The sequence below is a fragment of the Cnephaeus nilssonii genome, assembly GCF_951640355.1.
Source record: "Cnephaeus nilssonii genome assembly, chromosome: 17".
NCBI lineage: Eukaryota > Metazoa > Chordata > Mammalia > Chiroptera > Vespertilionidae > Cnephaeus > Cnephaeus nilssonii.
The window spans coordinates 37,119,883-37,132,410 of NC_137088.1; the positions used below are offsets into that span (position 1 = coordinate 37,119,883).

General features: G+C 47.4%; 1 protein-coding gene across 6 annotated transcripts in view; it reads right to left on the reverse strand.

Annotated features, from left to right (window-relative positions):
• Positions 1-325: 325 nt before the first annotated feature.
• MTMR14 (myotubularin related protein 14) overlaps positions 326-12,528 on the reverse strand; it is a 49,794-nt gene continuing 37,591 nt past the window's right edge. For 2 of the 6 annotated variants that reach the window (XM_079795387.1, XM_079795386.1), the window contains exons 18-19: positions 4,253-4,408; positions 326-929 (exon numbers count right to left, since the gene is read on the reverse strand). In XM_079795387.1, the coding sequence (XP_079651513.1) occupies positions 746-929; positions 4,253-4,408 (340 nt within the window). In that variant the 3' untranslated portion in view covers positions 326-745. Of the gene's footprint in view, positions 930-4,252; positions 4,409-4,967; positions 5,043-12,528 lie in introns of all 6 variants that reach the window. The other 4 variants (XM_079795389.1, XM_079795388.1, XM_079795391.1 and 1 more) reach the window with 3 other exon arrangements.

Here is a 12,528-nt window from a genome sequence, read left to right on the forward strand (position 1 = left end):
TGCAGAATTTAAAATGAACACACACACCCTCACCCCGTTCCCTGCTAAATGAAAATCTCAGCAACCTCAAGTCTAAATTTCAGGCAGCCCTAAGAATCTGCGTAGATAAACAGATTCCCTAGGTGACGAGAGCCTTATCAGGCCTGAGGACAACTGCTTCCTCCCCTTAGCAGCCTGACCCTATCTCACTGAGGAGACTATTATGGCTCAAGAGTTGAGATATAGCCCCAAACCCTTTTTTTCCAGCACAAGGACGGACAGTGGGACCTTCCAAATAACTTCACAAAGACAGCAACCAAGTGAGAATGCCCCAAAGAGCTGCTGTTCAAAAAGACTTTGATTTTATTTTGTGTCAAACTGCCTATTCTCAGTGCAGGTGACCCCCTCCTCCCCAGGAAACAAGATGGAAAGGGGGGGGGGGGTGCCGTCTGTGAAGTCTCAGCCTCTACAAGGCCCTAGGGAAACCCCACACAGTTGTGAGTTGGTGGGAACCCTGGCAAAGATTAGGGTGGGTGGGAGGCAGTGACAAGAGGAGGGGTGGTGGTCACCAGTTAGGAAGCTGGGGTTTGGAGAACCCTGTCCTTGGCCTTGCTCGGCTTTGGGGCTGCCATGTGCATGATGCAGATGGGGGAGTGAGGACATTTCCCCCCGACTTTTAAAAAAGCACCCTTTGGCCAGGCATGGCTTTGATTCCACTCAGGGCTCAGGTGAGAGAGGAGCAGAAAACTGTTGTGGGCTGGCTGCTTCATAAGGTGCTGCTGCTGGTGCTCCGGAGTCCGACGCCACGCACAAACTGCTCCAGCAGGCCCCCAATGGCACCGGAAGGACTGGGGGCTACTGCCCGAAGCCCCACTGTGCTGCTGTATGCAGCCAAGAAGGCTGAGCGCACCTCTTGCAGGCGAGTCTCCCGTTCACTCAGGGCGGCGAGCCTATGGAGAGGGAAAAAGAATAAATGCATCACCATGGGGCAGGACCCAACATCCTCGTCCTCATGTCACAATGCTGATCCTTCCGTCTTCATCAGCACAAGGCCACAAATATTTGATCCTGTTCTCCTCTTAAACCATTCCTCTCAGTTTTTAGGTTACTGTTCCGGGGGGAACTGGCCTGACTTTCTATGGGGAACAACAATCTCTGTGATCATTAGGGAGGGGAGAAGCCAAGCAGGAGGGAGTTTGCTCCAACAGCTGTTGGCTTCCATTCCTTCGTAAGAACAAGCCGAGTTACAAGCCTTACCTCTAACTATAGGGAGAGACCCTAGCATCAGGCATCAGGCCTTGGCTAACCAAAGGCCTCAGCTTTCTTGAGGCCAGGACATGGATCATCCTGGGAGAAAATTCTTGGCAGTGCCCTGGAGAGGCCAGGGTCCTCACTGGAAACCCCCAATGTTCTAGCTACACCTTTAGTCACTGTGACCCCAGGTAAACAGCTAGGAGAGTGCTGGCTTTTCCAGCAAAATTCCTGTTCGGATTCCATGTATTTTTCCTTCTCTGGCCTCTACAGGCACTGGTCAGAAGATAGGAAATCCCTGTTCTCTCACTGGCCTGAAATTACAAGTCAAGAAGAAGAGTGAGTGCATGAAAACTTAGACTTATCAATGCGTGAGCTCCATATGAGACTGACACCTTGAAGCAGCGGTCACCAGCCGGTGGTCCATGAGGTCTGAAAGGTTGGCAACCGCTGGTTTAAGGAAACCTTTGGAGCAGCAGTCGCCAACTGGTGGTCCGTGGACCACTGGTGGTCCATGCGGTCCGAAAGGTTGGCGACCGCTGCCTGAAGGATTCTTTAATAGAAGAGACCTGAGGTACCAGTCACATCAATACCTGGACTAAAAGACATGCAGTCTGGAGGTGGGAAGGACATGGAATCAGAGGAAAGGTCAGGAACTCAAATGGAGGGAGACAGGTGACACACCTACGTAAGATAAACTCTCATGTTCCCATCCATCTAACACCAAGACTAGCCCTAACTTACCCCAAAATTTCTGAAAGAGACCAATCTCTGGATAATCCCTCCTGGGAATTTGTCAGAAGCAGCATAAATGCCCACAATGCCCAAGCTCAAATGACTTGCACCCGAGGGCCTGGGGAACAGATGGAGGTGTGAGGATAAATGACAGTCCTGGCTAAGTATGGGGAGAGCAGATCTAGGGAAAGTAGACTGGTGGCAGTGAAGTGTATGTGTATTTATGACAGAGAGAAAGAGAGAGAGAGAGAGAGAGAGAGAGAGAGAGAGAGAGAGAGAGAGAGAGAGAGAGAGAGAGAGAGAGAGAGAGAGAGAGAAAGGATAAGGAGGAGAAGGCGGGGGAAGAAGGAAGGGAGGGAGGGAGGGAGGGGGGGAGGAGGGAGAGAGGGAGAAAGGGAGGGTAAGAGGAGGGGAAAGGCTGGGGGAAGAGGAGGAGGAGGAGGAGGTTGTTTTAGGGAGAAAGAAAGTCAAATAGCTCTTACAGCAGACTAAGAAAATGGAGCTGATACTGGATTCCTGCAATACCATGAACAACTCCAAAGTATCTCTCGACATTTGAGGCAAATGCATGGCCCTAGATCTTTTTTACTTTCTCAGGTTTCATACAGGCTAGAAGCTTTGTGTGCATCTTCAGCTTTTTCTTAGAGAAAGTCCAATTAGTAGTTTGTATTCACAGGGAACATCCAAAGGTCCATATGAGAGCATTTCTGGGAGAAAGAGGGGGAGAGATCACAACCTATTTAGAAACAAAACTGGAGTCCAGGATATATGATTCACCTGTGGACACACAGTAGGCAATGGATAGGCAGGGACTGGAGCTACCATAGTGCCATTAGCTTCTCTCAAGAGATGAGCTAATAGGCTCCGAGAAGTCAAGGCTGATACCCCAAGACATAGAGCTGGTAAGCAAAGCAGTGAAGATTCCGACTAAATTTTCCTGATAATAAAGCCCAAGCACTGAACTCACATACTGAGTGACCTCACCAGGAATCAACCCCTACAGTCTTGGTGGCCGAGATCATGTAGAACCTAGCCCTCTTCTGGGAACCACCAGAACCAACCAGAATTCTGAGCTATGGGCTCAGAGAGCTGCCTAAGGTATAAATTGTAGGATGTGGGACTAGAGTTGCCTATTTCAGTGGCTAATGCCAGGTAAGTGAGGGATGCTATCAAGCAGGGGCAGAGATGTCTGTTTACTCCAAAGATAACTCTTAGGCCAGTGTGACCGAAAGAGTCCCAACAGAAAGGTACAACTATCTTTTTTAATCCTTCAAAAATCGAAGATAGGGACCTTGTTTCTGGCTGAAGGGCATGGCTAGAGGCTGGACCAGGCACTAGTGACCTCTGAAGTCCCTGGGCTACTCCCCAGTTGCAGGGCCAGGGCCTGTGAGTGCCATCCTGGAATCCCAAGGCCCAGCCCTTGCCTGCCCTCAGCAGGGATCTTCTCACCTCCCAGGGCAGCTTGTCTCCAACCAGTCAGCATTGGTGGGAATGAGCTGCATTTCTGGTGGTGGGGATGAATCCCTGAGTTCATTCACCTGTGGTAGGGAGGGGAGGTCCCTCAGGCAGCCACAGCCGAGGTGCAGGCCAACAAGCTCGCCAGGCCGCCAGAGGCCCTCCCCACTCCTGACATCTGTGCAGCAGCAGAGCAGGCAGGGGGCAGGTGACTGCCACAAGGGCAGCTGCTCAAGTGGATACTTTATAGGAGTTGGAAGTCCAGGATTTTGCACGCTTTTATAGGCTTGCAAGAGGATTTTATAGACTTGGGGTTTTAATTTTTCCTGACCAGAGGCAAAAGCAGAAGACAAAAGTGAAGAGGGATTGGCATGGAACCCTTGATTCTAATGGGAGGAGCACTAGGGCTAACCCAGCAATGTTCTGGCTTTGGTCTCCACCATACACCTACCTTCACTTCCCCACTGTTCTGCTTTCAAAGGATTCTCCTGTCAGGCAAAGCCTTGGACAGAAATAGAACCTTCTATAGTTACAGTCCAGCCAGCTTTCCCACAGGATGTGCCCCAAGACACCCGTGGATGGGTGGTTTTAGAGGCTGGGGAGAGTGAACACACACTCCAACGCACTTTCTGAGCGGCCCATAATAGGCCTCCTCCAAACCTCAGGTCCATGAGCAGCAAGCATACTCAGCTAAGACACTGGGGTGGGGCAGGGATCCCAAGCCAGCTCCCTGCGGCCAGCTGCTGCCGCATTCCTGACCAGCACGGCTGTGTGCTCACCAGCTTTTGATATGGGCAGGGGAGCATCCTGCCTTCTCAAGCAAGACACTTACAGACAACTGTTAGGGAGCTCCTCCGGGAAGCTGAAAGGGAGAGAGGAGTCTGGGTGCAGGACAGCCCGTTCCTGAATACTGCCACAGCCTGTTACCATCTGCCAGCTGCCAAAGTCTGTGGAGAGAGAGGATCCGGGCAGGGAATGGTCCACTGATCTGGGGCAGAGAGGAGAGAGGGGAGATGATGCACAGTCAGTCATATGCCTGACAGGGGAAGCACTGGAGGGGTGGGGGTTGGGTGCTACGGTGGCCCTGGGCCATGGCCGCAAGGTGCTGTTGGTGGAGCATCTGAAAAGTCAACCACTTTCTAAAAAAGTGCAAAGACAGCTGGATAGACCAAGAAAGAAGAATACAGAACATAAGGCAGGCTCAGCTGTGAAGACAATGCTTAATGCAAAGACTTTCAGAAGCGAAAGAAGAGCAAAGCATGGTGACAAGAGGTGAGCCATCAACCAAAGCCTGCCCTGATGTCTGATAGAGCAAGTAAAATATCCACAGCACCAAAAGGAGGGGAGCAAGGCTGGAAGCCCCATACGCCCCAGCACACAGATTAGCATGGAGGCTACACAGAACCCAGGGCCACTGAGCTCCTGTCAGAGGTGGGAGAACAAGCCTCTTGGGGAGAGTGGAGACCTAGATTAAGAGCCCTAGCCCCACTCTGCAGTGCCTTCCAGGAGCCCTAGTTTGCATTCACAAGCACACCCAGCTAACTCACTGGCTATGCCCAGAGGGAAGGGATGAATCAGGCAGGAAACTTGACCGCTTCATCAGGCCTGTTTCAGATGGAAGTTTGTGAAGTGCAGGGAGAGGAAAACGGTATTGGGAATCTACTGTGCCACCTCCTCCTCACGCACAGCCAACCCCTCTGTCATCTCCGGGCAGCAGCACAGCCATTAGAAGAGGAAGGAAGAGGAAGGGATACATCAAACAAACCCTCCATCAGCTACCCCATGTCCCAGATCCCAGAGATGCATCATCTTTGATGCCTGACCCTTTATTCTTTAGTTCGAGAACAGCAGCAGGTGCTTCTGCAGGGACCCAGAAACACAGCAGAAGCATGAATGGTGGTGCAGGGAGTATGGAACAGAGAAAAACATTCACTGATCTTGGCCCACACAGGTGGCTGACGTAAAGAGCGACAGTCCCCCACGTCGGTCACACCAGCCAGGGCACTGCATCTCCAGGGACCCTTAACCATCCCCATTTTAGAGACAGGGAGATGTCAACCCAGACAGGTGAGGACACTTGCCCAAGGTCCCACAGATAGGCAGAACAAGAAGAGATTTTTAAAGCCAAGTTTGATTACAGGTTTGTCCTACAACAGAACTACCTTGAGACTAGGGAAAACAGATGGCTTTCTACATTAAAGTCACCATGGGTCGGAACCTCCTGTAACACAGAGACTTGCCACATTCATCATTCCTGCCAAACTCCGGAAGGTGTGTGACAGAAGCATTAGAGATGAGAACAGGATGTGGTCTGGTACCTGGTGGAAGACTCTAGTGCCCGACAAAGCAGGGCGTTCTTGTTTCTAGATGGAGAAACTTGGTAGGACTCAGGCTGTCTGTAAATCAAAGAGACAGGAGAGGACAAGCCACATGCCATAGTCTGGCGCCTGCCCCCTGCTTCCTTCAGGTCATGCCTTCAGTCAGCACAATCCCACTAACGTCAGCCTGGCTCCACAAATCTCATCTACTATTCCAACTTTAGGGCAGTTTCTTTTCCAGTTTCAGTGGCTGTGGGAGAACAATTCCAAAACACCAGAGTGTTGAGGGACTGAAAGGGATGCTGAGTAGAAGAGCTTGGCAGAATGAGGCACTCCTGGGGCAAGGGCCACGGTTTCTTATGCCTCAACCTTACTCACCCAGGGCTATCAGAGACTCAGACCGCCAATGGGAAAATAGTGGACAGATAGAATGTGGTTACAGTGAGGTTCCCTGCAAGGATTCCTAGTTTTGAGCCAGTCACTTCTCTTTACTTCCCCAGTGTCCAGCAGGTAGCACCACCAGGCAAGAATGATACCTGGAGCAGCCAGGGATCAGCTGTGAGATGGAATAGCTAGCAGATAGCAGCAGGGTACATGATCCCAGGGGACATGAGGCCATCTCAGCACGTAGTCATCTTTTTCAAGAGAACAGGCTCCAAATGAGTCTTCCTACTTGACGCTTTTGTCAAAGAAAGGGTTGCAAAACAACTGTTCAGCTCCTGGGTTTGAGAACAAAGGACCGTGCTAAGCAGAGATGTGCTTATAAATGCGAGTAGGGATTAGCTGGCTAGAGGGGACACCTAAAGATGGAAGGAAGAGTCATCAGAAGGGAGCACAGCACCTGTACCTGCCTAGTGGAAGGAAAACTTCAAGTCAGGCGCAGTACTCAAGTAACTCAACCATTTTTAATAAGACCCCGGACCCTTTCTCAAGCACAAACAGAGCAGAAGAAGAAAAAAGAGCGATCTGAGCGCCACCTCCTCTAATCTATCTACAGAACTGGAGGAAACATGGGGCCAAGCTAACCTCAAACTGCAGAACTGGAGCCAATGTTGCTTCTAAGGTCATCTGTTCATATCCCTCTGACTCAGAGGGCCCAGGAGGTTGGCTTCTTAGTGACATTTCACTCCTTAAGATGGATATGGCCTAGGCCCTCTTCACAGCACCAAGAAAGCTGCAACTCTCACATTCCCCCCCCTCTCCTGCCAGATACTTGCTGTGGGCCAATTAGGGCAGGTGTCTTTTTAAAATTTGTTTTTTAATCTTCACTTAAGGATATGTTTTTATTGATTTTAGAGAGGAAGGGAGAGTGGGAAAGAGAAAAACATCAATGTGAGAGAGAAACATTGATAGGTCACCTCCCATACCTACCCTGACCAGTGATCGAACCCTGCAACGTTTTGGTGCATGGGACTATTGTCCAACCAACTGAGCCACACTGGCCAGGGTCAGGCAGGTGTTTTCTAGACAGTTCTTTTTAGAGGGGGGTAGAAGGACACCCATACAAGCCAAACTGGTGCAACCCACATAGCTGAAGCAAGAAAAAAAAGATCTGGCCTGGCCTTTTACCTGCCCAGTGCCGTGACATGGCTCACTGGATTACAGTTTACTGAGCATTTGTGGAAAAAATGAGTATTTACTATGTGCCAGGTATTCATTATCTCATTTAAACACACAAACTTATGGAGGCCAGGTTCATTACTCCCCCTTTAAAGATGGGATTCAAGAAACTGAGCTCACAACTACAGAAATATGCACACAGTCCACACATGGGGTGCACTTGGAGCACTCAGCTTGGGTGACTGGGGAGGCTACACCATGGGGCACTACAGTATACCTACTACACAGGCCACTCTACCAAGACTGGGAGATGAAGCAGCTCTACCTAACACACAACAACAAACATGGAGAGGCAGCCAAAATGAGGAGACAAAGAAACATGTCCCAAATGAAAGAACAGAACAAAACTCCAGAAAAAGATCTAAATAAAATGGAGGAATGCAGTCTACCAGATGCACAGTTCAAAACCCAGGTTATGCCTTGGCTGGTGTGGCTCAGTCAGTCGAGCGTTGTCCCATGCACCAAAAGGTCACCAGTTCAATTCCTGGTCAGGGCACATGCTCAGGTTTTGGGTTTGATCCTAGTTGTGCCTCCTGCATAGATGCTGCCTCCCTCCCGCATAGATGTTTCATTCTGTCTTTCCTTCTCCTTTCCTCTCTCTCTAAAATAAAAAATAAACAATAAACCTCTCCAGTTATAAGGATTTTCAATGAACTTCAGGGAAGAGTAGATGAACTTAGCAAGAATTTCAATAAAAGAGATAGGATCCATAAAAATGGAGATAGAAGCATAAAGAAGACCCAGTCAGAAATGAATACAGTACCTGAAAGAAAAAATACATCAGAGGGAAATCAATAATAGAGTAGATGAAGCAGAGGATCAAATCAGTGATTCAGAAGACAAGGAAGCAGAAAACACCCAATCAGAACAGCAAAAAGGAAAAAGAATCCAAAAAGTGAGGAGAGTTAAGGGACAACTTCAAGAGTACCAACATTCTCATCTTGGGGGTGCTGGAAAGAGAAGACAGAGTGAGAAATTGAGAACCTACTTGAAGAAGTAATGACTGAAAATTTCCCTAACCTGGTCAAGGAAAAAGATACGTAAGTCCAGGAAGCACAGAGAGCCCCAAACAATATGAACCTAGAGGCCCACATCAAGACACATCATAATTGCCCTAGCCAGTTTGGCTCAGTGGATAGAGCATCGGCCTGTGGACTGAAGGGTCCTGGGTTCGATTCCAGTCAAAGGCACATGCCTGGGTTGCGGGCTCGATCCCCAGTAGGGGGCACGCAGGAGGAAGCTGATCAATGATTCTCATCTATGATGTTTCTATCTCTCTCTCCCTTCCTCTCTGAAATCAATAAAAATATATTTAAAAAAACACACATCATAATTAAAATGCAAAAGGCTAAAGACAGAGACTCTTAAAAGAAAACAGTTAGTTACCTACAAGAGAGTGCCCATAAGACTGTCAGCTGATTTCCAACAAAATTTTACAGGCCAGAAGGGACTGGCATGAAATATTCTAAGTAATGAAAAGCAACAACCTACAACCAAGATTATCATTTAGAATCAAAGGACAGACAAAGAGCTTTCCAGACAGGCAAAAGCAAAAGGAGGTCATCACCACCAAAACAGTATAAGAAATGCTAAAGGGCCTTCTTTAAGAAAAAGAAAAAAATATGAAGGAAAATGGCAATAAATGCATACCAACAATTACTTTAAATGCAAATAGATTAAATACTCCAGTCAAAAGACATACAGTGGCTGAATGGATAACAAAATAAGATCCTTATATATGCTGTCTATTAGAGACTCACTTCAGATAAAAAGACATATACAGACTTAAAGGGATGGAAAAAGATCCTACCTAATAAAACAGTAATATGCAAATTGACCACACCTTCGCTACGCCCAAGCCACGCCCACCAGCAAATCAGGGTGGGTATGCAAATTACCCAACAAAGATGGCGGTTAATTTGCATACACTGAGGGAGGGAGGAGTGAAGACTGAAGACAACTTAGAAGGAAGAGGGAGGAAAAGCAGAAAGCAAGGTGGCTGCCAGAGGGAAAGCCCGGGTGGGGCGGGGTGGGGCAGGGTGGGGTGGGGCGGGCGGCAGCAATGGCGGCGGCAGCGGCAGCACATGCAGCCGCAGCGGCCGCTTGCAGGATTCTTCCTGCAAATGGGCTACTAGTATTTTATAAAGATGGAAACAAGCAAAAGGCTAGGGTAGCAATACTTATACCAGACAAAATAGACTTTAATCAAAGGCTATAACAAGAGACAAAGAAGGACTCAGCAATTCCACTTCTGATTATTTATCTGAAGAAACCCAAAAGATATATGCATCCATATGTTCACTGAAGTATTATTTACAATAGCCAAGATATGGAAGCAACCTAAGTGTTCATCTATTAATAAATGAATAAAAGAAGTGGTGCATATGTACAATGAAATATGACTCAGCCAAAAAAGAATGAAATGTAGCCATCAGCAACATGAATGGACTTAGAGGGTATTGTGCTGAATGAAATAAGTCAGACAGAGAAAAGACAAATGCCATAAGATTTCACTTACTAGTATATGTGGAATCTAAAAAACAAAATAAATGAACAAGCAGACGAAAAACAGACTCAAAGATACAGGGAACATTTTGATGGTTGCCAGATGGAGCGGGTACAGGAAGATGGTAAAAAAGGTGAAGGGATTGAGAAGTACAAATTGGCAGTTATAGAACAATCATAGGGATGTAAAGCACAGCATAGGGAATATAGTCAATAATATAATAAGTATATATGGTGTCAGATGGGTACTAGATTTAGTGGGGTTACCACTTCTTAATTTATATAAATGCATAATCACTGGGTTGTACACCTGAAAAATAAAAAAACAAAGAAGACTGGGCAGTCAGTAATGCATTTAGAATCCTGCCCATCAAAAATACATCGAAACAGGCCAAGGTTTGGCAATATGACACAATTTTCATTTATTTCTAAAATTCACTTATGTAAAATTCCCTATTCTCCTCTGAAGCCATGTAAACCAAGGACTGGCAAAAAACACACACAAAAAACAAACCTGAGCTCAGAAGGAAAGTGATGTTTCCAAGTCACAAAGCTAGAAGTGAAACTTAGGTCTGAACAAAAGGTCTGACCAAAGCCAATGCGAGCTCCATAATACACTGATTTTTCTTCCTGATAATGAATGGGTGGTAGGGACCTCAGGGATTGCTTCAGTGGTGGACACATACCTTCCAACTGGACTAAAGCACAGCGCTTCTGATCTATTGATGGAAAAAAGGGCAGTATGTGATCCTTGGATGTGAGAAAGGAAGCAGGGTGTCCCAGGAGTGGGTGGCCACCATTAGTGAAGTTGGATAGAAGACAAGGATAGCATATAGGAAGAGGCAAGAACCAAAGGCTGCCTTTTCCATTGTATTTCTCCACATGAACCGTTATTTTTCTTTCCTTTTTAAACCCATTTGGGATGGTTTTGCTGTCACTTACACCTGAAAGCACCTGAGTTGATGGCTGATGATGAAGGCTTGAATATACATAGCTAGGAAGGAAGGAACTAGGAGTTGCCTAAGTCTCTGATGAGAAATTAGAATCCCAAAACCATCAAATGACATGTCTGAAGTCATGCAGGGAATGAATATTTTACTTTGAGGGGGCTGGGTGTCACCTAATCCACATACCAACCCCCCATCAAAGCCTAAGCCTCCAGGTGATGATCTCACAGCCTCTACCCAAGTGAATGCCTCCAGGAATGGGGCCTTAAGGGAAGAATCCTTCAATTCAACAAGGGCCTGAATTCATAGAGAAACTGGCTTTAGAGATGACTAAATGGGATTTCTTACATTTGGAAAAAGGAACATCCCTTTCTCCCAGCTGGGTCTTTAACCATAAGCACATATATACACACATGTATGTGACCCAACCAGGGACTTCTGAATTTCTGCAGCAATCCAAAGAGAGGTCTTTTAGAACTCCAAGTTTTCTCTTCAGGGTCTCAAGCTGGTAATGCCTTTAGGCTTCTCACACTCATCCCGGGTCTGGAGCTGTGGCCCCATGCAAAAACGCATCAAACATAGGGACAGGAGCCCTATGTATTGCAGAAAGCAATCTGGTTTCTCTGCTTCATTAAACACAGCCTGGGACAGAGCTCACTGCTTATAATAAGCAGTTAGTAGGTGGTGGATGATACGGGAAGAGCAGGTAGTTGGGAGGTAGAGTTGGTTCCTACGTCACTACTTAGCTATTTAACCAGGCTGCTGGCTGACCCTCAGCCAAGTTCATATGCTCTTCAGGCTTTGCTTGGCTTCATGCTGGGCACAGTGCTAGCACCATTCCTCCTCAGGCATGGACAGTGCTGTGCTAGCGACCCTGCACCCCTAAAGATGTCTAATGTGGGAGCAGAGATCAAGGTGACACGGAGCTGGGCCACTTACTAACCGGCCTGGGGGGCATATTAGCTTGGAGCACTGGTACTGCCTCTTCCCAGCCTCCAGCCCTGTAGCTAATGAGAGGTTTACGATGGTCCAGAAATGCAGCTCAATCAGAAGCTGTTGCAATGGCAGCTAATAATGCAAAAAGGCCACAGATTCCTCAGGAAGGGTATGGGTTAGGGCTGGGTACGAAGCAGTACCCCCACAGAAGTTTCTTCCCAACCTGACACCTACTTCTTCACTTTGAACAAAGCTTTACCAATTCCTTTTATAGGGAAGTCCTACTTTAAAAGAGATATACTGTGGAATTTGGAGCACATGAAACCCAGAGAATTCACATTATGAGAGGAATTTTGGCTGCCACAGATAGCTTTACTAAAGGGTTTCTTTCCATACAGTTCCTCTACTGCATTAAAAAGCTGATTGGCTGTTGTTACCTAAGAGAGGCAGGGCAGCTAATGACAGGATCCCTCAGGCACTTTAAGATAAAAGAGACTAAATTAATTTTAATGTTAATGGAAATACATAATTAGAATGCTCCAAATCTGAATAATCTAGTATTTCAAAATAGGCATCAAATCCAGAACCCTGTCGCCTGGCCAGTCCAGGCAGGCTCCAAGTGGGCATTCCCAGAATAGCCCGGCAGAGTCACCAAACACCTCATAGCAGCCCACCTCACGCCTTTCTAAGGCTGTGTGTCCCACTTTGGTCCAGCTGTCCCAGCGTCAACCAGGCCCTGGCGCACAGGGCTGAGAAGCCAGAGGACATTCCAACCCTTCTCA